This window comes from Cucumis sativus, chromosome 1, assembly GCF_000004075.3.
Source record: "Cucumis sativus cultivar 9930 chromosome 1, Cucumber_9930_V3, whole genome shotgun sequence".
Taxonomy (NCBI): Eukaryota; Viridiplantae; Streptophyta; class Magnoliopsida; order Cucurbitales; family Cucurbitaceae; genus Cucumis; species Cucumis sativus.
The window spans coordinates 3,706,924-3,725,943 of NC_026655.2; the positions used below are offsets into that span (position 1 = coordinate 3,706,924).

Here is a 19,020-nt window from a genome sequence, read left to right on the forward strand (position 1 = left end):
AATGAAGAATAATGAAGGATAGATATATACAATATATGATATATATACATATTGCCAATAATCATTCTGATCACTTTGGCTTCAAATCACTTCTTTACAAATTTCCCTTTACATAAATTATATGATTCTTGCTTTTGACCTTCTAGATTGTGTCTCAAGTCAAAAGTAGTTTTTCTTTTTTAAAATTTCAATATTAGTATATAGTACTAATATAAATGAAGAATATTAATTCATTTCAATGTTTTTACACATCATTTTTATACAAAACCTAAGTTTATACCTTGACCCTTATGTGTTGTATGGTGAAGTTAAATGTTTGGTATTGTTTTGAATGAAAAGTTGGAAATAATAAGTTCGGTACCTTTACGTAGATTTAGGTGGAAATTTTCTACTGAAAAGAAAGGATAATTTATAATTTAGGGTTTAGGGTTTGATGCCTTATTCGTTGAAGTTTATGCTATAGTACGAGGTTTACGAGTTGTAGTTTTGGCTATGCAATTTATCATTAGTGGGCGGAGTCGAATAGCATGACAATGCGTATATTGACATTATGCAAAAGACATGTCAATGGGAGCGAAATGAACCGTGAAAGATGTTCAACTTATGTGGTATAATTAGAGATTCAGTTTCGTCACATTCGACAAGATTTCAAAATATAGTAGTTAATATTATAGTTTCGTAAGACAACAAATGAGATAATTCTCATTATTTATGAGATTACTTCTATTCGTTGGTTGGTCGAGACGGATTTACACGATATAATATCGTTGAATCTCAACTTTGGGCCCATCATGGGATATGGCTTATTGGATCAATAAACTCTATCCATGCTGTTTGTATCATCAATCAACTCTTTTTCAATATCAAAATAGATCAAACCTTCCCATTTGCTTTGATTTGATAGAAGAAGAATAAAGCTCTCAATAATTTCATTAAGAGATTATAATCTCGCCTAGAAAGGTCAATATTCGATATACTTTTGGAACTCTTTCAGGAACAATTGTTTTTTAGAAAAATATTGTTAGTCTTTTGTATATGATAGTACTGTTTTATTACTTTATTTTATTTGCATTAAACAAACTTTCTAAGTTTTTCATTTTGGTTCTGTCCCTGCTCTCTAAAGTTTCAAGTATATGAATATGAAACTTAGATGATTAGTATACAGTTATGATAATCTTTTGGTTAGTTAATTAAATTTGTCATCTTGATTAATCTCACCTCATTTTTTTTCATGCAAACCAACTGTTTGCGGAAATGACTAGGGAGTTTATGAAACCAAAAAATAAGTTGAAAAGAAAAATGGTGGTTTAATTTCAATGGGATTCTCGTTCGTCAAGTCCGATTAGTTATAACATATGCTCTAAATTGGAAGAGGGAGATTGTTTTGCTGCAACAAACGCGGGTTCTTTATAACGTTTCAGCTCTTTTCGTCAGAACCCCAAATCTTTTCTCCTATCTCTCTGCAGCAAGAAAATTAGAAGGACCCTTTTTTGGGTCTTCTCTTTTTTCTTTGCTTTTTGCCTTCTTGATCAACGCCTAAAATTAGGTAACTTCTCTTTTTCTGATTGTTTTGCTTTTGTTTTTTGCATTATATGAATTAGGTCCGCCTCTTTTAGTAGTTTCTGGTATAATGCAGGATTGTGATCGGAAAAAAAATGGAAATTTTCTAGACAAGTTTATTGGGTTTTCTGTGTTTTGATCATAAGAATGGACAGTAGTATCAAGTTACAGATGGTATTTCTCTGTTCTGTTCTGTTTGGTATATTGAATTTTAAGGAGATATCAATAGTTTGACGAGTTCTTTTTTTCAGGTTATTGTGTTCTTTTTTTTTTTCTTCCCTAAATGTTCCTTTCTGGATATTAGCACAATGGAATTGTATTAAACCACCAATTCATCAAAAAGCTTAAGTCAGTGGTTGAAGGCAAATTTAATTATATATCACCAACACATTGATTTCATTAGATATTCTAGCTGTGTATTTGTAGATGGAGAAATCGTTGAGCAGAGAGCTCCCTTTTGTGTGATGAGAAGCAAGTTTTATATTCTCAAGAATATAATAATAATGCTAAGATCGTGGTTGTCATTGTCTGTGTGGATTGTTTTTCTTGGCTCTGATATAACTATATATTCTCAAGAACGTAATTTATAACATATGATCATAGTTGCGATTGATTGTTTTTGTAATTTTTTTTGCTCTTGCAGATGAGAATAATTGGTTTTTGCTCTCCCCTGTAGATAATTAAATGCCAATTCATATAATAATACAGGAATTATATGATCATGCCTGTGATTTTTGTGTGCATCAATTGTTTTTGCTCTCGCTTGCAATGAACAATGAGATGATATAACAATCTAGGAACAATCTGTTCATAGTTGTGATTGTTTGTTTGCCACGTTTTGTTGCTTTCTCTTGTTGTTAAGAAGCAAAGACACTTTTTGGTTTTCGACACCTGTTGGACAGTTGGACAGTTCAACACTTATTGGATTAGATGCGAAGTCAAAATAGAACCACAATTTGCTAGACATACATCTCACTTCTTATGTATATTAAAATAGGTACGTGTATGACAAAAATAAAATTTAGGAGCAAAATACATCAAACTAATTTTGAAGCATTTAAATGCATAAACTCAATAACTTTGAATTTTCTTCTCGTTCAAAACTGATAAATATTTTCAAAAGTGTATATTTTAATGAATGTGTTATTGTCATGTCCGTGTTCTAGATTTTTAAGAAATGGCGTGTCATTGTGGCTTTCTCGTGTTGTACTTGTGCTTCTTAGATTATGATTGTGATTGTTTTCTTGGGTTGTTATTCACTCTCTTGTAGCTCAGAAATACAAATCGAAATGCTTAAACTTTCTTCTATCTTTTAATCCAACAATTATCACATTCTCTTTGTCTGAGTAATTCTAATCTCCTGCAGGGTTCTGTTCAATAATTTTTTCGTGTAATGGCCAACGAGAATAGTGATATACCACTTGCTATGGAGGAGGTTAGTGAGGCTGAAGTTAGCCAAGAAGAGAGCTTTGATATCCCTGTCATTGCAGTTGCCAATATAAGTGAGCCTGAAGATATCACCGAGGAAATCATTGATATAATTGACATCATTGATATCCCAGCCACTATAGAGGTAAATGAGCCCGACATCGTTGATATCCCAGCCACTATAGAGGTAAGTGAGCCCGAGAGTTGCAAGGTAGAAGTTATCATGGACATTAATAGTAATATCCCAAAGATCAGACCAAGGGTTCTCTCTCGCTACCTTCTACCCTACACAGGCTCCTGCCACGATTTTTGCAAATATGGTTCAAAACATGATCTTGAAGGGAAGCCTGCAAGTCCAATCTCGAGAAAAGCTAAGTTAGTTGGAGGCAATGGCCAGGATTTGAGGAGGACTGTAGTTTCTTTGGCGAAACAAAACAAAGAATCAAACAGTCGGAAGTCCTCCCTGGAGTACAACCCCAGCAATGTTACCGACTTGAAGGAAGATATAATATCTTCCCCAGAGATTGTTACTCCTTCTCCAAAGAGGCTTTTACCTTCCACCAAGGAAGTACAGGCTGCAGCAGTGCATTATAGTCGAACGAAACTTAATTTGTCTTTATCAAAGGTGTCTTCTTTTGCAGGACAAGGCGGTTCACGAACCAAAAGAAATAAAGAAATTCGAAAAGGAAAGAAAAAAGAAGGAGATGGAAGTTTAAGCAGTTCAAATAGTACAAGTAGAAGCCTAGAGATGAATGTCTCCGCAGAGGAGGACATAACAGCCTTGGTGCCAGAAGTAGGTTCTAGGACTCCAAGAACTCGTGTCAAGCGAGTTGCAATTGCAGATAAGAAAAACATTGGGAGGAATGGCTTGAAAAGCCAAACCCATCCTATAAAATGTAAACCCGATCCATCTAACAATGAGGATGTGGAGGAGAAAACTTTGTACATGATTGAACCGTCTACCAAGGATGAAACAGAGGAGATCTCTCAGAATAGTGTTCATACAACCGAGTCATCTCAACCACAATCTTCATCAACAACAGACAACAACTTGAAGCATGAACAAGAAGCAGCTGCGAACTCCATAGTGCCACCAATGTCAGTGAAAAAGAACGTCGTGAAACGTGCTAGAAATGGTACCAGTGCTAAGATTTTATGTACATCTCCAACAGCATCCAAAGTATTCAAAGGTATTAGACCTAAGAGATTTGGTATGGTTCAAAGGTCCGAGACTCGATCAGCTCCTTCATCACCATTGTCATCTAGGTTCCAATCTGAACCCATCCATGTTGAGCACCGTGGCTCTACCTCAGGAAATGATGTGAAAAAAAGTGAGAATTCAAAGGTGGACCACAGGCTTAAGACCAAAGGGATGACTCTAACCGATTCAGAAAATGGAGACTGCCAGTCTAGAAAGCTTAAGTTTAGGAAGGGCAAGACGGTTGAACTTCAACCTGAAACCAGTTCGCCAAGGAGGCTCAAATTTCGGCATGTACGTTTACTCGGTGAGACTCAAAGTCCTAAAGGTGATTCAAGGAAGAGAAACATCATGGGTAAAGATGGGAACCAAAATGGGAAGGAAGGTGAGAATAGTTCTTTAAGACAGCAAGATAAGGATTTAAAGAAAAAGAGAAGCTTTAGGGATGGTAAATTGATTTCTAGTAGATTCAAATCTGAGAGAGTTGTCCTTAGGCATCAAGATTCAAAAGGAAAGAAAGAAATCCTAAATCTGTTTAATAATGTCATTGAAGAGACAGCAAGCAAGCTTGCAAAAACCAGAAAAAGTAAGGTGAAGGCTTTGGTTGGTGCCTTTGAAACTGTAATATCTCTTCAAGATACCAAACCTGCTGCAACAACAAGTGTTGCATGATATAAGTTTGTGTGTGACATGACATATATATTATATATACCTTGTATGTAGATAACAATCTGAAAAAGGTAATATAAATATATATATATATGTATAAAGCTTCAAATATGACATGAGAGTTAAGTTAAGTTAAAAAAAGAAAAAAAAAAAAAAAAAAAGCTTTGATGGAAATGCTATGGCCTATGTGGAGAATGGTTGGGTTATTTCAATAAAAGCTTTTGGGAAGATTGGTTTTTATTTTTCTTGTGTGATGAGGTTCTTTGTTTATTGGGTCTTTTGTAGGATCTCTTTATGTATCATTAGTGTATTTGTAATCAAGGAATTCTAGTCTTGTGCTTTTTCTCATGCCAATGATTTTAAAAATATCAAATTCTAAGCAACCATTTTTTAACATAGCTATTTTTGGAGTCAATCATCTCAACAAAAAAATCACTTACCAAGTAATTCTAAAAAAATCAATTTCACTCAATGCCAATGCATTATAAAATGTACTTATTCTATCATGTAATCGTGTTTTTACTAAGAATCTAAAATTTCCTAATTATTAAAACACTTTTTATTAATCTTCTTCAATGTGTGGGCTTGGATCTTAAACATTTGAAGGTCGTTTAAGTTGTATTACAAAATGTTTGAAAAGGATGCATTTTGTTGGGTCATCTCTATTAAAATTGCCAATACTTGTAATGGTCTTCTTTGACAAAAGAGTATATGAAACATACTAGAGGAGAACGGTATCAGAGAATACGTTTATGGATTTTGTTTTAGTCCTAATACAACGTAGCAAGGGTACTGATTCAGAAATGGTGAGGTGTTAGTAGAGATTTTAGCCTTTGGCACAAGTCTAGAGGATCAGGATGATGTTCAAATTCAATGGAGGCATGTCATTTGAATGAGTACAACTTTGGCTTAAATGCATCGCCGTGGTACTTACTTAAGGGAGCCATCTATAGAGTTGGAGAAAAAGGAGATATCTACAAAAATTCTGTTGTGGCTTTTTAATGTAGAAGATGAGAAATTTGAAAAACTTTGGCTTCTGATAGTTGGAGCTATTTAGAAATATACTGCTTAGATCCAAAGTTTTGCGAAGGTTTGACAGTTCGTGAGTCTCATCACTTCCAACTCATCATTTCTTTTTTTAATCTTGCATGATCCCAAGAATGGGAAGTCGGAGAAACTTAATCAAATCGAGGAGGAAGTTCAGAAATCTTTCTGCATTTACATCATTGACTACCTCCATTTCCATTCTCTTCCCAACATTTTGGCAGGGATGCTGCTGCTGCTTGATTCTTGTATCCATCCTCCTTTCTTGCTTGATTTTTATCTTTCAATTACTTTTATTTATTTCTATTGATGCATATAATTAATTTGGACAGTCTCATCTCCAAGTGGTTCATCCATTGGTGTCTGAACGTAAAAGATTGAGAAAATCTGTTGTTCTCCATTTGGAGTTAAGGGACCATAATTTGAAGAAATTTCTTGGAGTTCAACTACATATTAATGAACAGATATTTAATGGCAGACCATATCTAACAACTTATGGTCAACAATTTAAACTAATTCGTATAAATATTTGATATTTTTTAAAAAAAATTGACCATTTCTCATAATATAATTCATTAAGATTTAGAAACGTATATGCCAAAATATACAAATTGTTGAGAAGTCAGCAAATTTTCAGGAAGCTAAATCGAGAAGCTAAGTAGCTTCACTTTTTAAAAGTGATTTTGATAGATTAATAATAATTTAGTTTGTATGATTTCCCATAATCACTTTCTAAACGAGGCTGACGCCGACGCCGTAGACTGCATTGATTTTTCTACCTTAGCTCTTGTTGTTAACGATTGGTATGCTTCTAATCTCCATTTCTGTCTTTCTTCTCAATACCCGAATAACAAAGTAAAACAAAAAATATTATCCTTACGGAAAATTGGGATTGGGGTGTGATTTGTTTGGTTGTTCCGATTCCATTTTGATTTGTGGCATCTGTTTGAGTCTTTGATCATATGTATATTGATCTCTTCAGCCTTAGCTGTAAATTTATATGAATTTATCAGAGAATGAGACAACAAGTAATCCAGTTTCATTCTCTTTCCATTGATTATATTTGTATATTTGTTTTCCAAGGTTGAAGTAGATGGGGAAGAAGTGGAACAGCAAGAGCATAATAGATTCAGAGCTTCCATCCGATATTCTTCTCCAAATATTGTTGAAGCTTCAACCATTTTCCAATTTATTCACTTGCAGGCTAGTGAGTAAAGTTTGGAACGATTGCATTTCAAGTTTTAAGTTTGAGTCCAACCTTTTCATTACCCAAATTTCTCCTAGTCGTAATCGTAGACGTAATCGTAATCGCTTTGACTGTGTGGACTTGGATCCTAAACATTTTGATGGGATGAATCTTATTGGGTCATTTAAGTTGCATTCTTCATGGTGCTCCTCCTCTACTGGAATTGTCAATAGTTGTAATGGATTTCTTTGTATCTTGAATACCAAACGTGTTGCAATGTTAAATCCTATGACAAATGAGTACATGGAGCTTCCGAGTAGTACTCAATATGAGTTGTCCGTTTATGGACTTGGTTATAGTCCCAAGACAAAGGGGTACAAAGTAGGAAGACATTCGTACAAAAATGGTGAGTTGTTAGTAGAGATTTTAGCATTTGGCACAAGTTTGGAGGATCAAGATGGGAAGGTTCAAAGTCAATGGAGACAGGTAGCTAGCATGAGTACAACCTATAAAATGTATCGCCATGGTACTTACTTTTACAACCTATAAAATGTATGGTACTTACTTTAACGGAGCCATCTATTGGGTTGGGGAAGAAGAGAAGTTTGATTCATCAGCAAAAAATGTGTATGTGTTGTGGCGTTTGAACGTAGCAAATGAGAAATTTGAAGAACTTTGGCTTCCTGAAACTGGAGCTATTTGGAAACATACTTCTTACTGTGGAGTGTTTAATGGAAAATTGTATATAAGTCATTACGTGACAGCGGATTCTAAGTACCATGTGTTGATGATGAATGGAAAAGGATTGTGGGAGTTACCATTTTTTATTAACATACCAAGGTTTTACAAAGGTTCAACACGTCTTGATTCCTATCACTTTCAACTCATCAAACCTTGGAAGGATGGAAAGATTCTGTGTCTTTTTTACTCGTTTCTTTTAGTCTTGTATGATACCAAGACAAGGAAGTTGGAGAAACTACATCAGGTCAAGGGGATAGTTAAGAGATCATTTCGCATTTGTCAAATGGACTCCATCCATTTTGATTCTCTCCCCAACATTTTGGCAGGGAATTAGTATGTTGCTTGCTGCTCTCCATGACTCTTGCATCCATCCTCACGTCTTTCTTTCTTTCTTGATTTTTTATCTTTCGATTAATTTTGTTAATTATATGTTGATTTGGACAGTAATGGTTCATCCGGGAAGGAATGAGATGTGGCGTACGAATGTTGATGGTGAGAAATTTCTTGCTCTCTAATTTGAAGAAATTTCTTTGTGTGTGACCAGATATTTAATCACAAAATGATTCAAATTCTTTAAGGATTATTAGATTCTCTCTTGGAAGTATTCTTTTCATTTCTTCTCCCCCAACATTCATTTTGGCTAGGGATGTTACTACTTGATCATTTCTTATTTCTTGTATCCATTCCACTTTTTTCATGACTTTTTTTATCTTTTAATTTTGTCTGTGGAATCAGAAAAATGTAGAGGATGAATCTTAGGGCGAGTTAGGCCTTTCTACTTTTTTTTTCTATATATGTTTACCATAACTATGGATTGGGCCGGGATGAACATGATATTGAGTTACGTTTCATTTTAGTTACTAAAACATATATATCTAATCTTATGTGAATTGTTATTATCGAAAATATATTGCACTTAGTTTATTCTATTTAATTCTCTAATAGATTTGTATATTAAAATAAAAATGTTACCATAACACTATACCCTTGATTTGATCCCACACATTTACAAATAATTTTAAATGGGGAATCGCTCCACGAAACTTTTCCAAAAGGTCATATCCTCCCCATGTGTCATCCTCAGTGAATGTGTATTCCTCAAACGATCAAGAAATCATATTATGATTATCTACCCAACACTAAATAGTAAATGAAGAGTTGCTTGGTAATGGCATACATATTTGATATTATATAACTTACAATTTGACAAAACAAACCTCAAAAAGAGGTGAGACCTTTATTACTACTGTTTGTAAACAGATCATTTGCAAGTTGGAGCTTCAAAATTTGGGAACACTATAAAAGCAATGGACAATGGAGCTATAACTATAGGAGAATTCACATCATTAAGAACAGGGTTTAGTTGTGGAATGTTTCCATCTTCAGTCAGTTCTAATGGGATATCATTTAGAACCATGGTTTGGCTTTGAAGGAAACCATCTTTTGGAGTCAAGTGGTATTCTTCTCTTGATATGGACAAATCTGATGCCTTGTTTCCAACCCAACTTACTGTTTTCTTAATCCCTTGCATGAAAGAGCTCCCTTTGTGAACCCTCCTCAGCTTTATAGTTAAGCTGTTCCGAACACTGACTACGAAACGTGTCTGATTGCTTAAATTAATAAACAGTGCAGTCACACCAGCCTGCAACAAGTTCACTTCAACTGTCACAACAACTTATATTGAAAGTTGAAGGTAAACAAGAAGAAATCGTAACCATAGAGATACAAGAATAAGACAGGAAAACAACAATGATTCAATTGCATCCATCCAAAGATGTAATGTATTTTGCGAGAACACATAAACTCAATGATGATCATTGGGATAGGCATTTAAACCATGTTTCATAAGGATTATAGAAATTCGAGATTTGAGGGTATTTGGGGTGGAGGAACGAGGTATGCTTTAGGGATTAGGAAAATTAGCCATTTCACAACTTAGGCATGTCTTTACATGTACAAGCTCACAACCTAAAGCAGTCGCAAATTTCAAAGATAAGATAAGCAGAGCATGTATCATACATTGCAAAAATTTCCATAGCTTGTCTCTAGTTATGATTCATAATAACTTGGTAGATAGAAAAAGTATTGAAGTCTTACCCTTTCTTTTGAGCAATGAGCATAGGAGCGTAAAAAGGGAGAAGCATCACTATTGACATCAAGAACACCTGTTCCCATAAGCCGATGCCACAGTAGTGCACTATTCATAAAAGAAAAAGATTTCAGGATCTGATGGAGCTGAAAATGAAAGTAAAAAAACTGACAGAACCCTTCCATCACTTTCCAAGACAAGAAAAAATTTCAATTTCTATATTCTTGCCTGTAGAAATCTGGATTTGGCACAAATGTGCCAGTGTTTAGAAGACCATAATTTCCACCAATTAGTGTTTGTCTACAGTAGACCTTTGTTCTGTACTTGGCAGCCATACCCAGCTGATCTAGGTACCTAAGTGATGCATCAAACACAAGAAACAAAGGAAAAAAAAAACTTTGAGACACTTCATTTTCCAGGAACATGAAACCACAAGTTGGAAAAACTAGTTATACCAAAAATTACCAAAAACTGTTGACAAATGTGTTGGATATATTACGGCCACCACTGTTGTATGCCCCACCAGATTCCCCAATCCATGCAGAAGCCCATGGACCATATGTTTGGATGGTTTGATCAAGTTTGCTGAATGTTTCTGATACTCTGCTAAGGTATTGGGGATCAAGTATCTTTTTCACTAGATTGGGATCGATACCTAGATTCCAGAGAATAAGATATAAAAGGAAGAAATTTAGAAGACAAGAAAAGTCAGTGGCAAGTGTTTATGATCCCCTTATGAAAAGGTTGAAGGATTACGTAAAAATGAAAATGAAGCCTACACATACGTAGCAAGAATGTTCAATATGTTGTTCTCCAATTGTCCATTTGAAATATTATTACTATCCTTTCAAATCCTCTTTCAAAGGAGCTGGTCCTTTACCATAAGATGTATTAGGGGAAAAAGGAAAAAGAAAAAGAAAAAAAGGAAGTAAAACCAGAACTAGAAGTTGGTTCTATATTAGCACACCTGGACCCAAGTTATATATATGATGGGTGATGACATCAACGACATTCGATCCTGAAACCTGGAGAAGTTTTGCATACCAATCCTGCTCAAAAAATCCTCCAGGTGCTATAAGTGACGGTTTTGAGTTGGAATCTTGGTACAGCTCGTTGATGATGCTCTTGAGTCGTATCAGGTCTTTTCCATACTGAACAGCACCAACACTAGCAGCAACACCACTTCCACTCAATTCATTACCTGCAATGGCAAAAAGTCATTGACTTGGTTCCGGGTAACAAGCTTGATAAAAACAGAGCACAAAGTTTATGGTATATACCAAATTCCCATGACTCGATCACATATCCCTTAGAAATTGTGTACTTCATAAAATCACGAGCATTACTGGAGTCCCAATCTCCACCCCACTGAATCCTACCAATCTTGTGCCTCCCATAAAGGGCATTCAAGCCAAATGTCACAATGGCTCTGAAATCATAAGAAATTAGAAAAGAACGAGATGCAAAAGCACGTAATCAAACATTCAACTGTTTGCTGAAATAAGAAGGTTATTCTACTTTCTTGTCTAGAGAAAGTTCTATGAAGTGTATACCAGACTGCAGGAATACAATGCTTGTGGGAATGTGCCATGTTAGCGTATTAGTTGAAGAGAGAAAACAGTTGAAATGATTATACATCAATCAAACAACACCAAGTGCATCCACAACCAGCAAAAAAATTGAGATTTTTGAATGAAACTTTAGGAAAACTGAATCAACTAAAATTTCCCTACTAATACCATTTTACCTTCTTCAAAAAATGTATCCAATTTACTTATATAGGCCTTAAGAAAAAAGGTCCTTTATGCATAAGATTCCTCATTTCCTTGTAACTCCATCTGAATCAATTAAAATACTATATATTTATTCTTTAAACATGTGCGTAAGTCTCCCTTGAGTAGATACTCATTGTGAAGGACATTTAACTTTTGATCAAATCAAGGACAAGGACATTTAAGTTTTAAGAGAGCTGGTAAAGATTATAGGGATGCAAAATGAACAAACCTTACCCTGTCCTGGAGAATAAATGGTTTAGCTCATCCCACCGATACAAGTGTAAACATCCCTTTGAGAAACCAAATAACCCCGAGCTTATCTTCTGAAATGGACGGCAGGGGGTTTTCAAGCTTTCGACATCATACAATACTTGGTCTTGTAAAGAGCCACCAATTCTGATCCTTAAATTATGGAAAGCTATTTCCAAAAGAACAAGAACATCAATATTATTTGGAGCAAGAAATGATCGATAGTATCCACATGAAAAGATCAGAACAAACCTTGAATTGCCTTGGAAAGAAGAGGATGAGAGAGGTTCTGCATAAGAAAATTGATTTGCCATTTACATAAAATTGAGATCTAAAAAATAAACCAATTAAACTAAGGCAATTCGCATCGACAATCATTACCAAATTAATGACGGATGAGTACCCCCATGGACATTGGTTGTAATCACACTTATCATGAGGCCACCAATCCAAGGTAGCACAGATAAAATTATAGTCTGTTTCTGCAACTTTCTCATTAGCATTGATTATAATTCTGGCATGTTCTATGTCTTGAGCCCAGATAGCAGGTAGAGAAACTACAAGGAGAAGCAAGAAGGATCTGACATCCATCGCTTGGGCAATCGATACGGTCTCTCACCAGCTCAACAAAACATACCGACTGACAAGAATCAAGAACAGATGTAATCATTTAATCTTTGAAAGATTAGCACAACAAAAGGATTGAAACCACAGAACAATCCTTTGGCGTTGCAGATCTGGAAATGAGTAACTTTGGGAAAAAAGAACGCTATCAAGAAATTGAGAGAACCATTTTGACCAAACGGGAACACTGATTGAAGATTACTTTCAGCTAAGATATAACGAGGATTAACAAAACAATAATTGAAAAGCATAATCAGATTCAAAAGGCTTGATCCAGGTACAACTTGAAACTCAAGAAATTATATGTTTATCCTGAATGATGATGCTTTTAACAATACAGTATTCTAACACCCTTCCCCTTTTCCACAGCACCAGAAATTTCCAACACGTTAAGTAAACTAGCAATGCTCTTCGCATTTGCTACAGTATACATACAAGAATCAAAAGTGATTTCATGCTCACATTTTTAGATCCTTTTTAACAAAAACCATTGAAAAAAAGGGAAAAAAAAAGGCTAACCCAACCTCAAATTCGAGAGATTTCGTCAATAAAACAAGAAAATGAAATGGAGATGGCCTCTGAAGCAATTGCCACAACCTGAAGTCAAGAATTTTTAGCTGAACCACCAGACTTTCCAATTCCTATCTTGGACTTTAGGCCACTCCAACAACTAGGAAAACCAAGTTGCACGTCATGGGTAAGCCTTTGATACACCCACCCAGGTTAGTATTTCAACATAAATAAGGAGAAGCATCAAACTAATCAAGAATTCAGAAGGGTATGTGTGCTAAATGCCAAAAACTAAAAAGATGGGCATCTTTTTAGTCAAAAACAAGTCACAGTTTACAACTAATGATACAATACGAAGAAGATATAGTGATAAAATAATATAAGTATATAACATCAGGGTAGTTGAGATATCAGAATGCTTGATGAAATGGGTTAGAAGAAAAGTTTGCATTCAAAAGTAAAGGTAAAGGGAAAGGCCTTCACCAAAATCCTTGTGCTCTGAGAAGAATAGTTTCTGATTCTTAAGGAAAAATACCCATTTGGGATCTTCTTCACATGATCTTCAAAAGCGTTGACGATGGCTTTTCACTTCAGTTTTAGCAATGAAGAAGCTTCATAGCTTACTGAGATAGATAAAATGAAGATTTTGGTAAGATGATGGGTGTTCTGTCATTTCATCGCAATCCGTGAATATCCTTCAAAAAGTAATACCCACCGAAAGAAAAATAAAGTTTCATCACTAAATTTCCCGTTGCCCTGCTGCCACCAACATTCATATAATTACAAATAAAACAAGAAATTTCCATTTCCTACCATTTTTTTTTTTTTTCACTTTCCACTGCTCCATAACTGAATCCCAATATCACATATAGTTAAGGAATATGGTTATCATTATCCCGACCACTTCTGAACATATAATATTCGATAGCGACTAACAATTCTGTAATTATGTCATTCATTATACTATATTGAAAAAAAAAACATTTTTTTATCGTTACAAAATTCGTCATCCATGTTCTTGACTTGTTCTTTAGTTTTCATTTTCATTTTTAGTTGAATAGAATTGGGTTGTTCTTCAAGCTCTTAAAAATTCTAGCTTTTGTTGATTAAATGATTAATACAAAAATTCCAAGGTAGAAAGATATGAACTTTTAACACAATTAATCAATATTGCATCTCAATCGGAATCATGTTCACAAAAATAAGAGATGCAATTATTAAAGGTATTGTCTCTAAAAAAAAAAGATTTTTCTTGATGAGTTGTAATTGTAAAAGAGGGTAGAGACAAAGGAAAGAAAGTGGGGTTGGGATTTTTTCCATTTTATAGAAAAAGAATGTGAAGAAGTGTATTAAATAGTTAGAAGAAGCTTATAAAATTGAGTATTAGATTTATCTCCAAGAAAAGAAATGAAAGAGTTGAGTGTTAGATAGAAATAGAATATTACTTTCAATTTTCTATTTCCCCTTTTGGTTGTGTCAAATGTAATTTAGTTTTAGAAAGCTTAATTAATGGTCAAACTTTATTATGTATTCATAGCAATCACAACCAATGCATCAATGCACTAGCTAAAATGTTACATTTACTATTACAACATATGTACATGAAATCATATTAACAAATCTATTCCATCTTAGTATTCATTTGCCCATCGCCGTATCTCTACGTTTGGAATTAAAAGAAAAAAGAAATTGAAATCTCTTTTTAGAAAGTCATTATACACATGACCTTGAGAAATTGTTAGATGTTTATTGTTCATGCAATAAACCATTATTGCAACCATACACGTACATATCATGGAATCTTAGAAGTGTAACATGTCAAAAGAATGGTATTTTGTCACATACTATATATATGTGTTGTTGTTAATATGTGACCAGCTCATTGTTGTCTTTATCCAATGAAACTTTGCTCTTCAAACTTCACTCTATGTTAATGGGATTTGAATATAATTTTTATAGCTAAGACTTCAAGTCGTCTGTTTTTGAATTTAATAAGAATTATTTGAGAACTATTTAATTTTCTAATGATTTTCATCTCAGAGTCATTTGAATTTGAATTTATAGTCTGCTAAAAAAAACAAAATTTTAAAAACTTTCACCTTTTAGTTTGCATGTAATATCTATATTTCCATTGCCATGTGATAATGAGATAGAATCTGCCTATTCAAGTGTGTTTTATCATCGACGGTAATCATGAAATTCAGTGATAGCACTCGAACACTCAATTAAAACAAAGTTATTGAGAAACATAAAAGAATAAACAAAAGCTAAAAAAAGAGAGAAAAAAAAAAATACAGAAGAGGATACCTCAACTATGAGGAGAAGTTTCCAATCCAAAAGAATGGAAATTGCTTTTCTTGAATATCCTCGACAGCATTCCCTCTGTGAGGAACAAGGAATAACTACAAGTTTAGCTTTAGAAAGAGGATATTCTTTCAATCTCTAATGTCTCCTTCCCCAAACTTGGCTGACTGCTTTTGGGATCATGAAACAAAGAACTTCAAGAAGATGGCTTTTTGTTTTTGCTCAGATGGGTTTTCAAGGGAGAATGACTGGCATGTTCAAAACAGCCACTTACTTCTCAATTAAGTCTCATTATCAAATTACTATTTGTGTTTTATGTGTGGGGAAGATGAAGAAGAAGAAAATCCCTTGCTTCATAATGGAGTTGTGTGCAAACAAGGCATTTCCTTTGCTTCACAACTCCCCTGTGTAAAGATAGAGATACTGATCCATATAAACTTCAGAAACTGTTGCAGAAAATTGAAAGATATCAAAACCAAACACTGTTCATTGTGAGCCCTTGTTCAGAAAATTATAAGCTAGAGATTTCGTCATATGGAAACTTTGACTAGTCAAAGAAGGTATAGTTTTTCTCTCTATTCCTATAACGCACTTTGAACATTTGATGTTTCTTCATCAGTTTTTCATCCAGTTCATCATTTACAGCTCAAAAAGTATTAAAAGGTAAAAGATAAAAGAAGATTAAAATGACATGACTATAGTTGAAACAGAAAAGTAACCAAATTAGATCAAGAGTCATGAAGCTTAGGTTCTGTCCTCTTTTATTTGAATATTGAAAGTAATATGATCTTTGACTGCCTTGTAGAGTGAGTTTTTCTGATTCAGGACAACAAAAAAGGGATCCTACTGTCAAACCTAGTGACGGAATTCCACAGAAAAAAACATCTTTCAAAAAGGGTACTGATATGATATTTTCCCTGCACCAAATTTAATCATTTGACAAACATAATGGAAAGCTTCCTCAGCAAACTACTGCTATAACTTTAAAGCATTTTCAGTTTTCATCCATGTGATTGTAGTGCAAAAAACTTATTACTCCCCTCAACTTTCCAGATAAAAAGGAGTCTAAGACGTTACAATGGTATTTTTCAAACCAAACGAATGAGGATTATGATTCAAAGGATATAGAGTTTGCAACTGCAGTTGCATCAGCTGCATTAGCAATTCGCTCTCAAGAAGAAACAGATTTACAATATCAGAAAAAAAAGAGAGAAAGCGTGGAAGCCTCAATAACAAAGGTTAAAAGTAGAAAAGATGGCACAGCTGCACTTGCTCCCAGCATGACAAGGAGATTATCCAAAAAGGAAACACAAACAACCAATCCTGGTAAATTCAAGTAGAGCTTAGAAATTTCTTATAACAACTTCTTCTCACAAAAAATATCATGTTCATGTTCACTACACTAGGTCAATCTTCAATAAAGAAGCCAATGGGGCAGGAAAAGAGGGAATCAGTGACTGGAATTCCTAAACCTCCGGCACAGCCTAGACGAAGCCTCGTACCAACTAGAGCAGATGTGTGGGAGAGAAATAAGATGGAGAAGATTAGTAAAAGGTATATACTAAATACCAAGTGCTTTATCAGTTCAATATTCTGTTTGCTGCTGCATCCATCAATCTTCAGAAGTTGACCTCAGTTGCAGGTTCTCTAGTTCATGAAGCTCATGCACTAGATTTCTCACCTAAAATTTGCTTATCTAGATCTTTTCATTGAGAATCTCATATTTCAGGTATCTGAAGATAAAAGCTTCAATTCTTGCCTGGGAAAATGAGAAAAAAATGCATGCAAAACATCATATGGAAAAGAAAAAGGTATGTCCACACTTTCCCACACCTTTTGAATGTTCTCTTTTAAGGTCTATTAAAAAAAAATTATGTTAATGAAGGCTGAACTGGAGCGCAAAAAGGCATTGTTCCAGCAATATTACCAGGAAAACATTGCACGAATCGACCAGATTGCGGGGGGAGCAAGGGCACAGCTGGAAGAGAAGAGAAAAAGGGAAGAGAAAAAAGCAAGAGAAACAGCCAACAGAATCAGATCAACTGGACGACTTCCTGTGACGTGTTTCTGCTTCCAGTGTTACTAAGAATGAGATTTGGTCTTGCGAACACAGAAACATGAAATCATGCAACTCCTATTTACTTACATTTCATCTAACCAGTTCTAATCCAAAATCAATATCAAGTCATTGTGGTGTGGTGTAAACTGTATCATTTGCTTCTTTCTTTGTGGCCACAAACACTCGAAGAATGATATATCTCATTGCATGTACATAGATAAGCACAGCTTTAATCTTCTACAAATTTTACATGGAACAAATGAACCAAACACTTCAAACAATAATCATGCATAAAATAATGGAAGAAAAAATATACAAGTACAGAGTTTTTAACATATTTATTATTTATGCTTTTCTCCATCTATACCCTCTATGTGTTACAGATTCTAACACAATTCACCCTTTCTGAGATGGGTTTAGCTTCAACCGCGCTAGATGACAATCTATCTCTTTTTTTTTTTTGTTTTGTTTTTATATCCGTAAGTGTCCAGGCCAGCTTACGCACACCTCGACTAATCTCACAGGACACCCACCTGACTCTACAACATTTAGGTGTTAAGGAAATCCGTGGATCAAACCTATGACCTCTAAGTTAGTTTTTGACCTTTTTAGCTCTAGGCCAACCATGATGGTTATCTATCTCATTTTTATTACAGCTTCCACTGTTTTGAAAGATTGGGGAGTCTCGTTTTACTAAATTTTCTTCCCCATGCTTCCAAATGTTCATACTTCACTCAAGTTTACAAAAATCTTAATGGCCTTTAACAAAGTTCATTGGCATTGATAATTCTAATTTGAGCCAAAGGAAAGATGCATGAATCATGATATGAGATCCTGGTTTGAATTTTCCCCACCATTATACATAAGTCTAAATTCTATTCATCCACAAGTGCAAACAATTATGCTCTAGGATTTATAATGCATTTAACTGTTGATCCAACAGTACCAAAGAAGTCGAATATGCAAAATCCTACGAGAACGGAAAGTAATACAGGATTTTCAGCATTCACTTATTTATTTTTAAAAGTTACAGCAAGTTTTTGATTTCTAGTTGCAAATTATATGGGATGAATCATGGAAAGGATAATTGAATCAACAAAACTTGTGAAATTCTAGCCAAAAACCATAATAGATAGCTATGAGCAATCAAATTTTAGAAAGGAAAGCAGCAGATGATCAGGCAGAGTAGAATGATATCACAAAATATTTCAAAATTTTAAAAGAAAAAGTCTTCTTAGGACATGTTACTTTTCTTTCCCCAAGTATTTCTAAATATTTACAACCAAATTTCAAGATTCTTCCATGGTGAAAATAAATCAGAATCTGAGAAGAATAACACATGGTGAGGTTTCTTAATGGGTGAACAAACCTGTCTGTTAGGATAGAGAAACCATACTGAAAATTGCAACTGAGGGACCCCAACTACAAGGCCAGCTTCAGTGAAATAGACATTAAACTATGTTTGTCTAATCCGTCATTCTTTCAGTAACAAATTTCACAATCTGCCACCATTTTTACCAACTGAAAGGTAATCCATGACGTCACATCTGATTTTTCCATGAATTGATCAGCAAATGTGAACCT

General features: G+C 34.5%; 4 protein-coding genes across 8 annotated transcripts; 3 read left to right on the forward strand and 1 right to left on the reverse strand.

The window, feature by feature from the left end:
* Nucleotides 1-1,133: 1,133 nt before the first annotated feature.
* LOC105434693 lies at nt 1,134-5,203 on the forward strand. Of its 2 annotated transcripts, none has more exons than XM_011651717.2 (2): nt 1,134-1,546; nt 2,927-5,203. In XM_011651717.2, the coding sequence occupies exon 2, from the start codon at nt 2,954-2,956 to the stop codon at nt 4,856-4,858; it is 1,905 nt and encodes a 634-aa protein (XP_011650019.1). In that variant the 5' UTR covers nt 1,134-1,546; nt 2,927-2,953; the 3' UTR covers nt 4,859-5,203. The 2 variants fall into 2 exon arrangements, with proteins under 2 accessions (XP_011650019.1, XP_011650022.1); XM_011651720.2 differs by lacking the exon at nt 1,134-1,546 and adding an exon at nt 1,579-1,734.
* Nucleotides 5,204-6,992: 1,789 nt separating this feature from the next.
* LOC101221833 (F-box protein At5g65850) lies at nt 6,993-7,634 on the forward strand. Its single transcript, XM_004137546.1, has one exon. It carries the CDS (start codon nt 6,993-6,995, stop codon nt 7,632-7,634), a length of 642 nt encoding a protein of 213 aa, XP_004137594.1.
* Nucleotides 7,635-8,973: 1,339 nt separating this feature from the next.
* Nucleotides 8,974-13,928, reverse strand: LOC101220813 (heparanase-like protein 1). 4 transcript variants are annotated; one of them, XM_031880144.1, is made up of 11 exons: nt 13,557-13,928; nt 13,161-13,266; nt 12,321-12,579; nt 12,192-12,228; nt 11,925-12,108; nt 11,196-11,344; nt 10,883-11,116; nt 10,381-10,570; nt 10,144-10,269; nt 9,924-10,023; nt 8,974-9,468 (listed from the first exon to the last, which is right to left on the reverse strand). In XM_031880144.1, exons 3-11 carry the CDS (start codon nt 12,528-12,530, stop codon nt 9,088-9,090), a joined length of 1,611 nt encoding a protein of 536 aa, XP_031736004.1. In that variant the 5' UTR covers nt 12,531-12,579; nt 13,161-13,266; nt 13,557-13,928; the 3' UTR covers nt 8,974-9,087. The 4 variants fall into 4 exon arrangements, with proteins under 4 accessions (XP_031736004.1, XP_011650033.1, XP_011650044.1 ...); XM_011651731.2 differs by having other exon boundaries at nt 13,088-13,266; nt 13,557-13,927; XM_011651742.2 differs by lacking the exon at nt 13,161-13,266 and having other exon boundaries at nt 13,557-13,927.
* Nucleotides 13,929-15,152: 1,224 nt separating this feature from the next.
* LOC101222069 (remorin 1.4) lies at nt 15,153-17,777 on the forward strand. The gene is made up of 6 exons (XM_011651762.2): nt 15,153-15,937; nt 16,183-16,274; nt 16,431-16,703; nt 16,784-16,931; nt 17,107-17,188; nt 17,263-17,777. The coding sequence occupies exons 1-6, from the start codon at nt 15,912-15,914 to the stop codon at nt 17,461-17,463; spliced, it is 822 nt and encodes a 273-aa protein (XP_011650064.1). The 5' UTR covers nt 15,153-15,911; the 3' UTR covers nt 17,464-17,777.
* The last annotated feature ends 1,243 nt before the right edge of the window (nt 17,778-19,020 follow it).